Source organism: Rhinolophus ferrumequinum, chromosome 9, assembly GCF_004115265.2.
Source record: "Rhinolophus ferrumequinum isolate MPI-CBG mRhiFer1 chromosome 9, mRhiFer1_v1.p, whole genome shotgun sequence".
Classification (NCBI taxonomy): Eukaryota; Metazoa; Chordata; class Mammalia; order Chiroptera; family Rhinolophidae; genus Rhinolophus; species Rhinolophus ferrumequinum.
This window is the reverse complement of record NC_046292.1, coordinates 5,136,177-5,155,186: the sequence shown is the minus strand read 5'-3', so window position 1 is coordinate 5,155,186 and position 19,010 is coordinate 5,136,177. Positions and strand designations below refer to the sequence as shown.

The following is a 19,010-nucleotide window of genomic DNA, read 5'->3' as shown; positions in this document are numbered from 1 at the left end:
ATTAACTTGCTAGAACGACTCACAGAACAGAAGAAAACCCGTTTACTCACTAGATTACCGATTTATCACAAAAGGTGTTAGAATTAAAGGGTATGAATTAACAGCCAACTGAAGACACACGGGGGAGATCCTGATGGAAGGGGCTTCTGTCCTCGCAGAGCTTGGGGCCCAGCATGTGGCATGTGGAAGCCTTCTGGTTCCCCAATGTGGCAACTTCTGAAAAAGGGACAGATCACCTACCTGTCCTTTTGGGTTTTTATGGAGGCTTCATTACACAGTCATAACTGAGTCACTGGCCGTTGGTGACTCATTCAACCCCAAGCCCCTCCCCAGAAGTTGGTGTGGCTGAAAGTTCCAACGCTCTAACCACATGGTTGGCTCCACTGACAACCAGCCCCCACCCTCTGGTGGGATCCAAAAGCCATCTTATTAAAATGACAAGAGACACGTGATCACTCTCAAGGCTCAGGAAATTCCAAGGATTTGGGAGTTCTGTGCCAGAGGCAAGTGGAAGACCAAATACACGCAGAAGGTGCCAAAACAAGGGATTCGCATTTTAAGAAAGAAAAAAACTATTAAAATTGTACTACTCAATATATACCAATAACAAAAGAAGAAAACAAGTCACGTTTGACTTCTGCAATGACAAGAGGTGCTCAAAGTGGTTCCCATCAGCATCCAGACACTTCTGATGACGGCGAACTCCTGCTTGAGCGGCGCTGACCAAAGTGTCCACTTGTATACATCTTTTTGGCACCACGGTATTCACTACAAAGCCCAGTATCACGTGTTCACTGTTCTTTTATATCAGTAGCTGTGTCAACACTTAAGAGCTGCACGTGAACCTGATGATGAGTTTAGTGGCACAAAAGAAACAGGAGACAAATGAAGGAACAACCAGTAGTTTGCTAAGTGTTGTTTATTCTGCAATCAAGGTTCAGAAATGTGGGGACCCAACTGTAGGGCGAGGAATCTGTGGTGTCACTTCACGACGGGATCCGCAGAGTAACCACCAACTTCTGTTTAAAGTGAACTCAGTGAAAGTGATGACAAGCGGCCTATTTGTGACCCACTGCGGTACTTGTGCTCTAGTCTCTAAGGACCAGCGGGGCCTTCACCTGCTGGGCCACCTCCTTGCCGCTCAGCGCCGTGACAATGGCGAGAGCAAACTCGAAGCTGGTCCCCGGCCCCCGGCTCGTGATGATCAGGCCGTCCTGCTCCACGCGATTCTCCGAGTAGCTGTAATGACCTTGGACGAGAAAAGGGTTACATCCTGACGGGCTGCGCTGGCCAACAGTGACTCCCGCTTAGCAGCCAAGCCGTCGCAGCGCGTCACTGGCCTCACTTAGATAAATTAGAAAACACACACCACTGCAGGCAGCCATTCAGAAACAACCAGGCGCTCCCAACCCTTCAGAGGGCAGCGTGTGGGTACGAAGGAGGCTGGTACAGCAAAGGGCCAGAGGAACCAACAACTGGGACAGGAAACACACACACACACACACGAAAGGCGAGAGCAGCGGCTTAATAATTCCCAGTAAATGCGGACTGCTCACCCTTCTATCACACAATAAACGCTCAGCATCAGTTCTGTAAACAGAAGGGCAGCAGTGACTGTAGGAGTTCAGGACATGACACTGCAAATACATGGCTCTGACATATTATTTTGAAAGGAAGGCTCTTGAAGACCAGCCAATGCAGGGAGAGGCTTTCTCCGAACCCCTTTTTCAGCCCGAACGCAGATCCTCCAGAAGGAGCTCGATGGTCATACATCCCCTCCCCGCCTCCCGGAGTTTCACCAGCCAGGGAAGATGGACTCTTGTCACAGGACAGGAGGCCGGAAGTCGACGCCACACCAGACTTTGTCACCATCGATCCTACCTCCCATCCGCTCTTCTAAGGCCCAGTCGCCTTCCCTAAAAACCATTTCCTCTCCCGAGAGGCCTCCGCCCCCCACCTCTTTCCCTACTAAGATAATATCTAAGTCGGAATTCCAAACCACCTCACAAGTCCTCTTTCTCCCTGGGTATCTCCCATGGATTCAGGAGGCAGACATGTTAATAAACTTCTGTGTGTTTTTCTCTTGTTAATCTGTGTTACTACAGGGCGCTCAGCCAAGGACTCAGAAGGGTAGAGGGAACATTGTTTTTCCTCCCTACAAGACGCTGGAGGGAAAAAGGGATGAGGGTGAAAGTGTTGAAGGTAGAAACTACCTGTGTTATGCACACACACTCTCTACTGTCTCAAAAACAATTACAGCATAACTTTTGGCGGGGGGAGTTGTGTGGAGGGAGAAGCCATATTCCCTTCTCAGGGACCATGCTCCTTCTGTGTCGTCCCTCAGTTGGCCCCACTGTTGTAAATACAGTAATAGGAAACGTGCTTCTCCCACATTCAGCCAAGTCTCCCGCCACTGGGCTTCCTCCAAGTGGCCCCCAGCCCTGCCCCCAGGAGGCCCCCTGCAGAGATGCCCCACTTGTGCCCATCACTCCCCTCCTGGCTCTCGGTTACTGAGCACCCAGGCCGTTCCTGCCCCACGAGGAGCTGCAGTGGCTGCTTCCTCGCCCAGAAAGCTCTTCTCAGCAACGTGCGCCTTGGGTTTCCGCACCAACGCCTGGGAGATGGGATCTGTGACCGCCCTCGAAACGAGGTCCCCCAGATTATAGCACCCCCCAGCACGGACACAGTCTATAAACTATGCGTCAGTCTCCTTGTTTACTGTCCACTCTGTAAAGGCTGGGCCTTCACCTGCCTCTGCCTGGCCTGGAGTATCGACGGCACCAAGGGGAGGCGCCCACGCATCAGGAGGATGAAGGCAAGTCAGTTCATTCCCTCTGCGCGTGCCCAGGCCGTAACGACGATCTTCGCCTCACAGCCCCTCTGCCTTGCCTTCCTGCCAGTGCATGCTCGGCGTCACCAAAGAGGTGACCTTTCCCAAGTGCAAATCAGAGCTTATCCAGTTCTCTCCGCCAGACCCTTCGCCGACTTTCTCCTGCACCTAAAGAAGACTGAACTCCATGTCATGGGGCACGAGCCCTCTGGATCTGGCCTGCACAGAGGCTGAACTAGAAGGAACCGGAAGGGAGGCAGAAGAGAACCTGCCATCCAGGTGGCAGCTAACCGTGACCTGGATGGGGACAGTGGCAATAGAGAGGAAATGAAGGTTTGGCGATAAAATGCCCAGAACTCAGTGACGGACTGGACACGGGGAGGCATCAAGGATGACTCCCAGCTGTCTGCTCCGGGCAACTGTTGGGTAGTTGGGGCACGTAGTGACATGGGACACGAAGGACAAACAGGTTCAAGGGAGGGGTTACAGCTGAGGAGGTTCCTCTGAGTGAGGATGTCCTGTCACTGCAGGTAGAGCCAGGCAGGCACTCTGCTGACCACTTTCCGTCCGGCACCCCCAAAGGCAGTGCAGACCACGGCTATGCCGTCTCCCACAGCCTAAGGAGCACTTCAGGAAAGCCTTGTTCAATCAATAGACAGAAAACGTCACCTAACGACCGGTACAATGGGCTCTAGAACCCACGCACTGGTGTCCACGTCTTTCAAAGTGGATTAACAACCACCTGTGATAATTTGTCTTACTATCATGAATAACCAAGGGAAAAAAACTGAAACACAGTATGTCAATGATTTCCTAGTCACTACTGTGGAGAAAAAGAGAAGCCCTGCTTTGAGGGGGAAGGTTTTCATAGTCTAACCTCATTGACTGATGGAGAAAGCAGGCCAAGATCATTTTAAATGCTAAACTAGAAAACCAGCTGAGCTGGGTCGGCCAGAGCTGTGGGATGAGCTGCCTCGACTGGGGCAACACCAGGCACAGCTCTAAAGGGTTCACTTAACAACCTCTTTGTGGATAAAACATTACAAATACAGCTTAAACTGGTTAAAGATGTTTAAAGATGGTCCACGGTTCTTTTCAAAATTTCACCCAGGAAGAACAAATGGTCTGCACTTATCACCTACCGCCTCCTAGTGGCGAAGACAAAGAAAAGCAACGCACACGCACTCACCAGCGAGCCGGGTTCATTCCAACTGGGGAACTGGGCACACTCACACCTCATATTCCATCTGGCACAGGGCGTTCATTTCTTCTAACTTTAAGCAAACACCCCCAAACTAGAAAGTCTCTTCAGAGAAAAAGCAACTGGGGAGGCCAGGGGCAAGTGGTCAGCCACTAACACGGGTACCCCCACCGATTTGGCCGGTGGCTCCTTCAGAGCTCCAACAGACCTGAAGTCCCTGAAAGCCTGAAATACTTACTATTCGGCTCTTTAAGGAAAAGTCGCTGACCCCTGAGCACAGTGGGTCTGGGATCAAATTCCAGGTCTGCCATTTAGTAGGTGCCTGACCTCTTTGAGCTTCACTCTTCTCTGCTGTAGAATGGGGATGTCACCAACCTAACAGGACTCTTGTGGGAATCCAATCAAACCAACGCTGGCACAGAGTGGCAGGGCGAGAGCAGCCTGTCCCCGCTGTGTCCCAGCACGGCCGAGCGCTGCAAGGCTCTAACTGCATTAGACCCATTAACTCGCGGAGCCCATCAACAACCCTGAGAAGCAGCTGCTACTGTTCTCGGACGCCAGACGAGGAAATGAGGCTCAGAGGTTCAGGAACCCACCTGGTCGCACAGAGAGTGGTCCTCTGGCTCCAGAGACCCCCTCCTCACTGCTCAGTGACAGGCATTCGGAGGCTTACTACAACGGACAGACGAGAACTGTAAAGCATTAAAGCCACAACTTACTTAAAAAGTGAGAAATGGAAAGACTTTGCGCTCGGATTACACTGCTTATTTGTGTACAAATTTCCTACTCATCTATTAAATTCAAGGTGACGACCCGAAGGGCCTCACCCAAGAAGACATCCAAGAAGTAATCACACTCCACCTCGCAGAATGTTCTGAAAGGGCAGAAACTTCAAATACCTGTTTCTTATAGTAGCCATCAATGCCGGGGAACGTGAATGCGTGTGGGAACCTCACTGGGGCAGAGGCTGGGCCCGGGTTCTGGCCTCTCTGAGCCTGTTTCCAACACACGCTTGCAGGGCAGTGGGGACTGAAAGACTCCACGGAGAACGTGCCTGTGAATATACTCCGAACGCCTGAGAGCTTACAGTCTAATCTTCCTCTACCCCCAACCGACCGCAATGTTCTCGGGCCTTGTCAGAACACGAAACAACACAGACCCCGTCAGGTCATGGAGGGATGGGTTCCACTCAAGCCTGCCTTCGAATATGTCACCACTACAGGAAGCCTGATTCTGTTCTTTCTGACCCTCCAAAACCTCTCTTTTACCTCAGAGTAAATTAAACTCCCACATTAAAAAAAGCCCAGGAGCGAGAGCCTTTTTAAATTTTCATATAGATGGTTTTGACAACCTAGTATCTTTGCTAGCAATTAAAAAAGTGTCGGTTTTCAAGAAAGTACTACTTTGGATCAAATTTAATATGCAGAATGTCCAACACCATGAGGGAACCCCAATGTAAACTACTGACTTTGGGTGACGATGACGTGTCAGTGTCGGCTCACCCATTGCAACAAATGTACCACCTCGTGTGGGGGACACTGTGCACGGGGGGGGGGGGCGGGGGATACGGGGACTCCATGGATTTTCTGCTGGGAGCCTAAAACTGCTCTAAAAAATATTGTCTATGAATTTAAAAAACAGCAATGTAACGAAAACTGCATTACTTTTCTTTGCTGTGAAAAGATATGATGTTAGTTGCTCTACTTATTTAGTTCGGGATCAGGCCAGAACAGGACTGATAGGGGAGAAAGAGTATCGGTTGCAGTTTCCTTCAAATCAGCTTTGGTATTATTTCATCTTGTTGATTCACTGATTTTTGGTTGGTTGGTGTTTTAAACGGAACCAGTGACTCAGTTTCCTCACTAGCTGAATGCCAGGTGAACCACTTTTGGCCTCTAACTAGAAACTTCTGATTCTCTTGCAATTATCCATACTAGTGTGATCTTCTTTCCCTCTGCAAGTCCCAGGGTCTCTGCCTCTCTGTTACATGCACTCCAGACTCAGATGGCAGAGGAAGACGCCACCTGTGTGACAAAGAAGCCACCTGGCTGGTGCTCTGAATGTCAGGAGCTGTTACGGGGACGCTCTGGTCATTACACAGCTGGACACTCAGTGCTTGTATTATACCTTGCTTTGCTGTTAATTACATGCTGCCCTGTATTTTAAAATTTGATGGATATGTCTCGTCAAGCTGTTAACTCCTGGAGGAGACAGTATCATGCTTCTTTTATAGCCTCAAATAATAAGCAACACAAGAGAACTAGAGAACTATTTGATAAATTACAAAAAAAAGAAGATCTAAGATTTAGGTTAAAAAAGCAAGGTGCAGAACAATGTATTTAGTAGCTGTCATTTGAGTAAAACTGTGAAACCATGAGGGCTAATGAGTGTGTGCAGAGAGAAGTGTACAGATACACAAGGAACCTGAACAGAAGTTACCGCTGAAAAGCAGAAAGGGGTGGCGAGTTAGAGAAAAGGAACATGTATTTACTTCACCCCCTTTTACACTGTCTGCATTTTTTACCATGAAAATAAGTTATTATAAAAATAAATTAATAGAAGTTAAATGTCTAGCTGGTATTTAGAAAAGAAACATGTCACCAAGGCAAGCCGGCCTGCCTCCTGGGCACTCTCTGAAGGAACAGAACAATGTCAATTTGACTCTGGACTGGGGGCAAAAGGGCACTTTCTGAAACTCGGTCAAGATTTAAAATTTATCCTCTGGCTGCTGGCAAAGCATTTAGTAAAAATACTAGTTAAACGCGTGTCATAATCACTTCAACCTGTGCCAGGCAGGAATCCGGCTGGCCTCTGGCTGAGCCCCCGACCCCCACCGGGGCACAGCCAGACAGGCCTCTCTCTCCCGCCGCTTAGCTCCCTCTCTGGTTAAAATCCTCGCAAAGAGAGCGAGGAACACACCACACCTCAGCCACAGAGGATCTCTACAAATTAGATTACACCGGGCGGGAAACAATGCCAAATTATACCTTTTCGAAAAGGTCTTATTAAAATATAATCATATACTTACTTCCATTCATCATTTTGTCTTTCGCAAGTGGGTGTGTTGTAACTTTGCTTCCATAACCTATTTCATGAGCCAACAGAGCCGTAGGACCTAAAAAGAAGATTAATAAAAAGATTTAAATGTAGATATAGAAAAACCCGTGTGTTAAAAGTTACAACAGCAAAGTATTCTGTGGGGACAGAGCCCCAGAGAGCAGTTTCCAGGCTCTCGGCCTCACGTGGAAAGGTGCTGGCTCGGGTAGTAGATGGTCATCAGCTGTGACTAGTTGGCCTTTGGCTGTTACCGGTTAGCCATTAGCCACTGACATAACTGCCGTGGCTAAGATAGCAAAGGGTGGTATAGTGGCGTGGCATGGTATGGCGGAGTGTGTATTACGGATTGCAGAGAGGCGGATTGCAATTAGCAAGTGAGGTTGGTTGGCAGAGACAAGTGGACGAGGGGTTGAGGATCGTGTGGCTCCTGCCTCCTGTGTCTCCAACCCAGCTGCCAGCGAGAATATAGTGGTATGACTCCCCTATCTATGGCTCCGTGGGTGTTCCTGTTTGGCCTCACCATGTCCAGCGTTCTTATGTGGGGAGCGGGACCAGAGACCCCGCATGACATCCCGCATGACACATTCTTCAAAATCAGGAGGCTTGGGCCAGCCCGGTGGCTCAGGCAGTTGGAGCTCTGTGCTCCTAACGCCAAAGGCTGCCAGTTCGATTCCCACATGGGCCAGTGGGCTCTCAACCACAAGGTTGCCGGTTCAATTCCTCCAGTCACGCAAGGGATGGTGGGCAGCGCCCCCTGCAACTAAGATTGAACATGAAACCTTGAGCTGAGCTGCCGCTGAGCTCCTGGATGGCTCAGTTGGTTGGAGGGCGTCCTCTCAACCACAAGGTTGCCGGTTTGACTCCCGCAAGGGATGGTGGGCTGTGCCCCTGCAACTAACAACAGCAACTGGACCTGGAGCTGAGCTGTGCCCTCCACAACTAAGATCGAAAGGACAACAACTTGACTTGGGAAAAGTCCTGGAAATACACATTGTTCCCCAATAAAGTCCTGTTCCCCTTCCCCAATAAAATTAAAAAAAAAATTCATGAAGCTCTTATCTAAAATATACTCACGATTTTGACATTAAACACTTCTTAAAATGAGAGCTAAAGTATAGAATACATCATTTGCTGAGTACTTCTGACAAAAGTGTACAGATTCAAAACACTTCAGTAACCATTTAATCACAAAGATTGACCATGACCTCCAAAGAGCACACAGATAAACAGACTGTGGCCTCCCCTCAAGGAGCAGGCAGTACATGTTATCAGAGTACTACAGCGGGAAACTACCAAGGGCTAACCTCTTAGCAAATGAAAAATTAAGTTCCACATTAGAGGCAACTGGTGCTCTCCAAACTTCTGGAGTTGACTATTTTATGGACTCACTTTATTTTTTTACTTGAAAGTAAAGTTAGCACTAATCCATTCATCCAAACATACCAGGTGGTAAAATTATTAAAATGAACAGAACACTGTCCAGCCCTGAAGGATATACCTGTGAAATGTTTACGGGTCTGAGATGAAGGCACTAGCATTTCTTTATTAAAACTACCTAAGTGAGGAGCCATGAACAGCCAATTTGTGATCCTCTATGCCTTCCCTCCTAAGATGAAGTTTTTAAAAATATGCAGTTGCTAACTTGAAGTTTTTATCAAAATGTATTCACGAAGAATGGTCAACTTCATTGACAATCACAAGCATAATTTTCTGTACGTAACGGTCCTCAAATAAGGACTAAAACCGAAAAGGTTTTAACCTTTGTTATATTATCTTAAAACTTTTTTAAAAGTAGTCATTCTACCTTTTTTTCTCTAAGCCACAAAAAAAAATATAAGACCTCATGTCACACCTAGAAAACCATGCTTTAGAACCACACCTTGACCTTCTGAGTGGTCAGCTCTGTAGCCAAGACCCTACGGCAGTCTGTGCACTTGAGCTTCAACAAACCCCAGCACTTGCTCTTGTTGACCTTTCATTTTTCAACATGACCCCAAGTAAAAATCGGTTATGTAATGTACCAACAGGCTGCTCCAATCACAGGATCAGAGCTGCTACAAAGGAAGAACAAATAAATGTGCAATTACATAAGCTTTCTGCCTAGTATTAGGTGTCAGTTTCAGACCAAGTGCTGACTTACATTTCTTTTTCTTTCTTTTTTTTTAATTGGGGAATATTGGGGAACAGTGTGTTTTTCCAGGGCTCATCGGCTCCAAGTCAAGTCGTTGTTGCAGAGGGCACAGCCCACCATCCCATGTGGGAATTGAACCAGCAACCCGTTGTTAAGAGCTCGCGCTCTAACCAACTGAGCCATCCGGCCGCCCTGACTTACATTCCTTAAATCAAAAGCCTCAAATACATTTGATATCACTCTCCACCTAGTTGTTTTTATCCTCAATATGAGACAGCTATGTATGGCAGCAAATTTAAAAGTCCAGAAAGACTGCATCATTATCACTCAATTTTAACTTGAACAAATACCACAAGAGACGACGGTACAGTGAGGAGAGCGACTGTACAGTGAGGAGAGTGATCGCACAGCGAGTCAGGAATTTCTAGGCCCGCTCCCCACAGGTGAGAAAACTGCTGCCTACAGTCACGTATGTTCCAGTTGAAAGTAGGAATTTACTGGTGATGTCTTACTCATACGGTAAGCTCATGATTACTGCTTTCTGAGGCTTAAAAATCCAATTTGGAAAACTAGAGAAGAGATACTTCAGTACTATTACTTGAAATTCTGACGGATGAAAATGCTGCTGAGTCTGCAGCAGGAATCCAGCTCTGAGCAGGAGGCAGAGAGCACGAAGGACAGAATCCCCTCGGGCAGCCGAGAAAGCCAGCAGCGCCACCATGTGGTGACTAACAGAAAGAACACCGGGGCCAGCCCTCAGCCCCTGCAGGCGTCCCTGAGATGGTACCTAGACTCACCTCTGACGGCCGCTGGCTCCTTCCCTGCCAGGCTTCCTCCCCTTCCCGCTTCCCACCCAGAGTGAATCTCATTTCATTCTCTTCTCATGACAGTCTCCCTTCCAATTCGGCCTCTCTCATGCACTACTAGGGGCTGGGCTAAGATTCTTTCAGTCCAAGGAATAGCTACCGATCCCTACACCGCAACACTCAAGAGCTTCTTACCATCACACTTCTTCCTATCTTTCTGCAGCACCCAGAAGAGCAGTGCAGGACATTCAACAATACAAACACTGTTTATTTTTTAATGATTTAAATGATTATAAGTCTAAGCATTCAAGCTTGCCTGGGCACAAAACAGTGAACCAGATGTGGGTGATAATTCTGCCACCCTCGTGACACAGGACAAACTGACTCGTGGTTTTTCCTTTCAGCAGAGTCCTAGGAGAACAGCCCCGGCCCAAACCCTTCCTCTCTCCCTTTGCTGAGAGCACCTAAGAATGAGGCTGGGGTGGGGCAATTGTACTCAGTCCTCACACAACTTACAGGCACCGTGACTTCCTCCCCACCAAGGGGTGAGGGGCTTGGGCTACACTGACTGGGGTGCTGTCAGCAGAGACCAATCCCTGTGTCCCACGGGCAGCTGCTGAGCAGGACCCAGGTACAGGGCCTGCAGGGCGCTCACCTCCGCGTCCTTCCCAGTCGAAAGCAGTGGTTCTCAAACATTTAGGTCTCGGGACCCCTGTAGCGTTTATGTGGGTGGTATCTATCAAAAACTGCCCCAGTACAAATTAAAACTGGGAAATTTTTAAGACACAGAATACTCAAGCACACGTGCCATGCCCAGATCATGGCAACGTCACACTCTGTGGACACTCCTGTGAGAAGAAGGACAAAGGCCAGTAACGTCTTAGTAGTATCTGCTTTGACCTTGCGAACCCCTGAATGAACGGTGAGAACCCCGACTCTCATGCACAGTCCCCAGGATCCTTAGTCTGTAACTTCTTTTAAAAAGCCTACAAAACAACACCGTGCCACCTTATCAAATCCATCCATTAAGTCATTTATTTATTCACTCGCTTGACGAATATTTAATAAAGACCTACATATAGTAAGGCAGGCACTGGTCAAAATTACACTATGGAAAGAATGCAAGATGGCAGAACACCATCTGATATTAGAGCAAGAACGGATTTACTCGTAAAATGGGATCAGAAATCAAAATGTTACTAAGTTGCAACATGTGGGGACACCTACAAGCACCAACGAGCTTACCCCAGATGGTGTGGCAGATAGTACAGCGCCTCAATGCAGCCCTGAGCACAAGGCCTGGGCAGAAAGTACCCAGAGGCCTCTGCAGCCACAGGGCAAGCACAGGGCAGACCTGTTATGCTTACTCCAGCCGATTCTTGCTGACTGGGTGCTGGCACAAATACTTTCTGGCACAGAGATTTGCTGTAACAAGCTGTTTACTGATTTCCAGAGGGCCTTATTTTCCTCCGAGGTCAACCAAACACAGAAAACACTACGTTTCACAGAATGTAGACCAGAGGCACAGAGAGGAAGAAAACAATTGTAGTCATTTCTGAAATGACACCAGCTCATGCCACCCAAACCAAATAGGCCGACCCAGATGCCCTTCACGCTTTACGAAGGGTGAGAAGTATTTGGAACAAAGTCTTGTAGTATTTTTTGAAGAAAACCGACGACACACTTAAACACGAATGGTCTGCACGTTACCTGCACAGATAGCAGCTATGAGGCCCTTCCTCTTCTCTTGCTCCTTAAGTATCTCTTTCACGGCAGCAGACTACTCAAAGAAAACCCAAAACACATCGAGTTAACGTTAAGCCACAAGCCAATCTCTGGCTAGAACCTTTGGTAGAATCAGATTCTAGCTTAAACCACAAGATCTTACATTTAACCATTTTTCAACAATATTTCTAAATTACTAATGTAAAAATTATCCAACTCATAATGTTTCTACATTCCGAAACCCAATCAAGGCATTTACTGGAAGAGAAAGGCATCCTTTTCTTAAAGATGTGTAAGGATGAGATGAGAAAAGCAATTTTCCTTGGGCACACTGACCCTTGCCATTTTGTATCTAAGAAGAAAAGACATGGAAGTGAGGGAATGTGGTGGCTGGGTGTTTCCATGGCACAGTCAGGAAGGCTTACAGTCCCAGAGGTCCGATTCGATCTGCTTCTGAGCTGGTCAGCCCTGCCCGCCCTCCTCTCTCTCTCTCCCTGCAGGCTGACTCCTCACCTAAGGCTTAAAATGAAGAAGCAGTGGTCTTTCTGGATGCCAGTTTTCATTCAAGTTGGCAGTTCTCGCTCCTGCAACCACCTCCCAAACCCCGATTGTTGAATAGACAGCCAATCTCTTATCTTTCTATGCTTAACCCTTCATAAAACACACAACTTTTCTTCTGCTCCTGGCGGGGGGGGGGGGGAATAGTCTAACATTTGGATTGTATTCAGCAAATCTGTTCATATATAACTCTTCCACCGATTCAGCTTACTTCTAAATGCCATTAGAAATGTTTTTTTTAAAATTAAGTTAGAACAGCATTTTGTTAATTTCACCTAGTCCTATTTTATTCACAGCTTCCTTCCTGAAATATTTTAGTAACAAAATCAACAGAACACAAGCAGATGTGGAACTACTTTATATAGTTTTTACCTCAGATAAATTCTGTGCACCCAAATTACCTCCTGGCAGAACCACCACATCATAAGGACCCTGCAACAGTTTAAAAAATAAAAAAAGAAAGTGAAAACATTTTCATTTGAAATGTGCACTAAAGTGACAGTCAATAACACTTCCATATTTTAAGTATGGTTCACAGCAAGAAACTGTTCATAGAACAGTTAAATTAAAGTGCATCTCTATCATGGAATATTGCTGTAACTAGCAAAAATGGCAGAATATTTATCTACAGTAACATGAAAGGGTGTCCACATTGCAGAACTGCAGGTGCAGCATGATCTCATTCTTGTAAAAAGAAAAAAGCTGTATGCATGGAGATGTATGTATCTATTACATACACCCCGATATATGTGCACAGGACACAGACACTCAGAGACAAAGGGGTGTGGTATAGGATGGAGAGGAGGGGGGAATGGGAAAGAGACATTTAATATTTTGACTTTATGTATTTCTATACTGTCTGACCTGTTTTTCAACAAGAATGTATATAGCAACAAAACATAACCAAAACAAAAACCAATTTTAAGAGGCAAAGAAAAAATTTTTTAACTTGATGAAAAATAAAACTTAGGGAGGAGACAATATTTCAGTATCGCAAATATCTAAACATCCTAGAAATCTAATAATTTCAAACTTTCTGAAATTACAAGATGGAAATTGGTTTAACAATACTTTCATATTTTAAAAAATTTTGTTTTAAAAATTTAGTCACAGGCCAGCCCAGTGGCTCAGGCAGTTGGAGATCCATGCTCCTAACTACGAAGGTTGCCAGTTCGATTCCCACATGGGCCAGTGGGCTCTCAACCACAAGGTTGTTGGTTCAACTCCTCGAGTCCCGCAAGGGATGGTGAGCAGCGCCCCCTGCAACTAGGGTAGAACACGGCACCTTGAGCTGAGCTGCTGCTGAGCTCCCGGATGGCTCAGTTGGTTGGAGCCCATCCTCTCAACCACAAGGTTGTCGGTTCAACTCCCGCAAGGGATGGTGAGCTGTGCCCCCTGCAACTAGAAAACGGCAACTGGACCTGGAGCTGAGCTGCGCCCTCCACAACTAAGATTGAAAGGACAACAACTTGAAGCTGAAAGGCACCCTCCACAACTAAGATTGAAAGGACAACAACTTGACTTGGAAAAAGGTCCTGTTTGTTCCCCAACAAAGTCCTGTTCCCCTTCCCCAATAAAATCTTTAAAAAAAAAAAATTTAGTCACTAAGCAAATTATATTTAGTAGATATTTAGAGTAACAGTTAGTATTTAGAATTACTTTTAACAACTATGAACATCCTACTGTTGTTTTAAAACCAAGCAAAATTAAAAACTAAGAAGAAAATATATAAAGTATAGAATTTCTTTCACTCCTTTTAAAATCCAAACTGACAAATGAATAGACACGAAAGGTAACAACTGCTCTAAAACACGCAGACACGGTAGGATGAAAAAGAAGAGAAGGAATGTTTACTTCCACTCTCCCTTTCAACGTGCTCTTTAGAAAGTTTCAACAATTTACATGTAAACGCCAATATTCTAACACTCCACAATCTACCATTGAAATGAACCTAAAAATACACCTTTTTCTATGCATTTGTGGACAGCTAAGTACTGGGAACCATACTCCAAGACCCTTCCAGGACACAAATGGCCATCCATGAGCTGCTCTGCCTCCTTTCCCGCCAACTCTCCGCTGCAAGAGGGTATACAGCCCTCATTCCCTTCACACAGGCCAGGTAAGCCTGCACCCCACGAAAGGGCGTGCCAAAGTGTCTGTGCACATGTGGGCGGGGAAGCTTCTGAGGAAAGGGACCTCAGAGCTTGACAGTTTGCCCTCAATAGTAAGAACCATAATTCTAAAAATACTGGTGACACAATTTAAGTAGAACTCCTCCTCTTCCCTTAATCCAACCACTAATCAAGTGTGAACTGTCCCACGTGAAATGAATCACTAACTACTTCTGCGTCACTGAAAAAGGTAAAAAGTAGCTTTCAAATAAAGAATCAGAAATGAATGGGGAATGTGGCCATTGATTCTTTTATCAAGTCCAAGTTGTAACAGGAGCGAGGGCGGCCAGTGTGAGCCAGAAGAATACTGATGGAAGCGTCCCAGCCTCCATCCACCCCCCACCCACTTACTGAGCGCAGGAGGAATCAGGGAACTGCCAGGTTTGTGGATACAGAGAGGTAAAAGGCCCAGGGCTCCACTTTCCAGGGCTCGTTGTGGGGAAGACATTCAAGCAAAGAAACTTTCTTAAAACAAGTCTGTACTAACAACAGCCTTAGATGTAGTCAAAAGACACTTCGAGAAACTAATAAAAAAGCAGTAAGACAAGTAATTCCAAGTATGGAGAACGAACCTCTTTTTTTGCATCTTCCAGACTGGCATCAGGACAAATGACAACATCTCGGCTACATTGTACGGGGTCTTTTCCAGCCAAACCCGCAACGGTGACCTTAATCTAAGAGAAAGACGTCATCATGATATTTAAGAACAATGAACCATAGAGTAACATTTTCACAGCTGCCCTGTGTTTTAAAATAACTTGGCAGGAAATCCCACAACAAAACCATGCTGCCTTTAAGCTAATAAGCTAGCAAACTGTATTTAATAACTAGGTCTGTCCCAGTTTGTCTGGGACAATGCTGATTTACAGACACTGTCCCGGCACCCTGTCTGGTTATTGTCCTTTCTCCCACAAGTGTTCTTATTTGGCCGACAAATTGTTTAATTATTCTATTAATAATCCATCTTGCAAAATTACTGTTGCCATTTCAACCTCATGGTACTTTCTTAAGGGAGAAATAATCTTGCAAAAATTTACAAAATTGACAATATTAAGAGCTGGTACAGGAAAAGGAATTTTCGTCACTGCTGGTGGTCTCCCATGTTGCTTCTTTGCAGTCATTTGATAAAATCTAGTCACACCAACTAGGGGCTGTCCTATGGCCTAGCAAGTCCACTTTTAGGCAGAGAGCCTGAAGCCTGTACAAGAACATTACAGAATTGTAATGACGTGAAACAAAGTAATAAGAATAAATTCAGAAAGCTAGATTGTGGCATATTCATCCACTATAATACTAAGCAGCAATTGTAAATAAACCACCTGGACCCACACGTATCATCACTTGTGAAAACCAGAGGAATGGAGGGTTAACAGACTCTGGGGCCAGACTGCCCTGGTCTGCCCCAGCTCTTCAATTTAACGATGTGGGCACTTTATTTAGTGTCTCTGTGCTTGTTTCTTCAACTGTAAAACGAGGATGGTGATAACTCATGGGGTTGTTGTAAGATTTAAACAAGTTTATGTGTTTATCTAAGTGCTAAGAATGATACGTAGCCCTCAGTAAACGCTATTTACGTGTTTAGTGGGGTTATATACTACATACATCTATGAGTACTACAGTCTCATGCTAACATTCCACAATCTCCACTGAAATATCTGAACTTACTAAAAAGTAATAAACCTTTTCTACACATTTGTGGACAGCTAAGTATGGGGAATCATGTTCCCAGGTTCCTCCCAGGACAGAAGGGGAACAGGACTGGGGAAATGTACATAGTGATTTGCAATGCTTTCTTTCTTTAAAGCATTTGTTCTTCAAGAAATTGGTCTGAAAGAAATATGGCAAAATGTTAGCAAGTATTAACACGGGCAGAAAATTAACAGGTAATTATTATTATACAGTCTCTTGTGTATGTTGGAAATATTTCATAAGTTATTGCTTTATTCAAACTAACTTTTAAAAATAAAAATGTTTTTAAAAGGGGGAGGGCTAGAAAACGCTGAGGGACTTACTCCAGCTCGTCTCATGACATCTACAGGGATGACGGTCTCCATCTCCTCTGCTCCTTTAGCCAGGATGACCAGAGCTCTTTTGGAAGCCATTTTTACGTTGTAGTTTTTAAAGACTTAAAGAAAAAAAAAGAAAAAAAAGATTTTTCAAAAAACTTTCACTGCAACCATGGAATAGACAAAATTTTTAAGTTTACCAACATTTTAAGCAGAGTAACTAAGTGCCTCCCAGGGAAAAGTTCTGATAGATAAACACAATGGAATATGAAAAAAGCATTTTAGGTTAATACTGATTTATGGAATAAAATTTCAATTACTGTATTTTTGAGATGAAAACACGGTTGCTAACACGTGTTCGAATTAATTTCTTACCATGATTTTAAAATTTAATTGCTAATATAATGCAAATGAAAATTTCTAAAACACAAAGGCATGGGTCTTGTATTTTACATTATGCAGGGAGATAAAACAGTCTTTTGAAGCACTACTTTATAGAGAGAAACGACTACACGTCATTTCATGGGCAAAAAAACTAAATACACAGTTTTTAGTAATTAGTTTGTAAGGTTTTTGGAGGGGATTTTTCTAGTTCCAATAACTACTAAAAATTTGGTGCGGGGGGTATCAGTGTTAAAATATGTGGACACATTTTTATTGTTAATGGAGAAAACTGGAATTCCCCCCTCACTGAAAGCAACCCGACCGTCGATTCTCTTCGCACTTAGTTCCGTCCTAGTTAACGGCAGCTGCTACACCAGGGTCCGAATAGGTCTCAGCCTATTCTTTCTCTGTCGTTTGTTGTCCATGCAAAACAGACTTGAACAAAACGATTCCAACACACACGGGATTAACTAAATTCCAACTGGCGGGATGCTATGCACACAATTTTGGAAGCTTTCAAGTTGCTCCTACGCCAGCCTATGAAAGCCGAACTATTTGCTTATACTAGAAAGCCACACATTCCTCAGAAGCCGCGAGCCGCCGGCTGGGGCGCGCGTGGGAGCGGGGACCCAGCCTGCCGGGGCTTCCTTCCGAGGCCCCGCCCCCGCGGCGAGGGACAGTCCGGCCCCGCGGCCCCTCGCCGCCCGCAGCGCCACGGCCTACGCACGCGCCGCGCTCCCCAGGCCCCGACCTGAACCTCGCCTCTCCTCCCACAGACGCGGCTCTTCCGCCCCTTCGGTGGCACTTCTGCGCCAGGGAAAAAAAATGAACCAAAACCGGACTAAACGAGGACCCACGCGAGCCTACTCGAACGCCACGCTATCCGGGCCCTCACCTAGGCACTGCGCAGATGCACTCCGCCGGACTTCTCACCTGCTCTCACTGCGCAGACGCGCGCCGCAAGGCCCGGTTCCTCAGCCCCGCACTGCGCAGTCGCACGCCGCTCGTGTACGTAACGTCCGGCCGGCCGAACCCACCTCGGAGAAAATCAGAGGAGGGCCTGCCTTTCCACGTCCCGATTGTTCGCTTAGTAGGATTCCAGTCGGAACACCCAGCACCAAGAGAGTCCCGGTGACTCACGCATCCTCGCGAAATCACCCCCGCCCCGCATGGCACGGTCCGACCTGCCCGCACCACCCGCAGGATTTAACCCGCTTCTTGCCGCAGCCCATAAATGCAAAGCCCGACTCGCGAGCTGAGGCTTCTTGCTGTAAACAAGCGCTTTCATAGGAGTTGATGTTCACCTTTCCTCTGTGCATTTCGGTCTCTCTTTGTATTGTTCCTCTTCCCTGGAGCGCCTACCGCTCTATCAGGACTCTTTCTTCAAAGTCTTCCCGGTCTTCTCTCTCCCACGCTTGGTCGCCAGTCCGCGTGAAACTAATTTAGTTACGCACGGTAATTTCACGTGTGTTAGTTTCTCAGTTTTTTTAAAAAGGATCCCAGTGCTGCTTTTGCATCCTCAGGATTATAGCAATGCTGAAGACAAATCTAACAAGTACTGGATTAAATGTATTGAAATTATAATTTCAAACTTTATTTTTAAAAGATTTTGAATATTGATACTTTTACCATTTTCAAACACCAAGAGGATAAGGGTTATATTGAACAGACAGGCCCCTTGCTGTCTCTGTCCCCATGCAGTTCCAACCCCACCCCTACAAGAAACAACGTTAATAGTTTCTTGGGCATCTTTCCAGTATTTCTTTATGCAAGCACAAGCAAATACAAATATATACCATTATTTTCATTCTTTTCCATAGAAATGTAGCAGACTATATACATTGTTCTGTACTCCCCTCCTGCCACCACTGCCTTACTGAGTATCTTCAAGAGCTTTCCATTTCAAGAAGTACTTCCTCCAACCCTCCCTCCCTCAGGCCCCCCAGATAGATAAGTGTGCTATTGTTGGCATGTCCCATGGTTTATTTACTGATGCCTTGCTGGCAACACTTAGGTTATTTCCAATCCTTTTCTCTGCAGACAGCACTGCACTGAATGACCTTATTATTCATATGTCCTACTTGTGCAGGTGTAACTGGAGGGTAAATTGCCAGAAGTGGGAAATACACTTGAGCAACTCC

At 45.9% G+C, this 19,010-nt stretch overlaps 1 protein-coding gene across 4 annotated transcripts; it reads right to left on the bottom strand.

Moving 5' to 3' along the window:
- Positions 1-901: 901 nt before the first annotated feature.
- PARK7 (Parkinsonism associated deglycase) lies at positions 902-17,910 on the bottom strand. 4 transcript variants are annotated; one of them, XM_033115258.1, is made up of 7 exons: positions 17,765-17,910; positions 16,492-16,604; positions 15,052-15,153; positions 12,681-12,740; positions 11,736-11,805; positions 7,060-7,146; positions 902-1,249 (listed from the first exon to the last, which is right to left on the bottom strand). In XM_033115258.1, the coding sequence occupies exons 2-7, from the start codon at positions 16,579-16,581 to the stop codon at positions 1,089-1,091; spliced, it is 570 nt and encodes a 189-aa protein (XP_032971149.1). In that variant the 5' UTR covers positions 16,582-16,604; positions 17,765-17,910; the 3' UTR covers positions 902-1,088. The 4 variants fall into 4 exon arrangements, with proteins under 4 accessions (XP_032971149.1, XP_032971151.1, XP_032971150.1 ...); XM_033115260.1 differs by having other exon boundaries at positions 17,803-17,896; XM_033115259.1 differs by lacking the exon at positions 17,765-17,910 and adding an exon at positions 17,621-17,758.
- Positions 17,911-19,010: the final 1,100 nt, after the last annotated feature.

What these genes read in the sequence shown, in the direction of transcription:
- PARK7 (XM_033115258.1), bottom strand. Translation starts at nt 16,581, where the DNA reads ATGGCTTCCAAAAGAGCTCTGGTCATCCTGGCTAAAGGAGCAGAGGAG. An exon ending in TGGAAGATGCAAAAAAAGAG is followed by an intron (nt 12,741 to 15,051) that starts GTTCGTTCTCCA and finishes AAACTGTTGCAG; the next exon opens with GGTCCTTATGATGTGGTGGT. An exon ending in CATAGCTGCTATCTGTGCAG is followed by an intron (nt 7,147 to 11,735) that starts GTAACGTGCAGA and finishes TCTTCTTTTTAG; the next exon opens with GTCCTACGGCTCTGTTGGCT.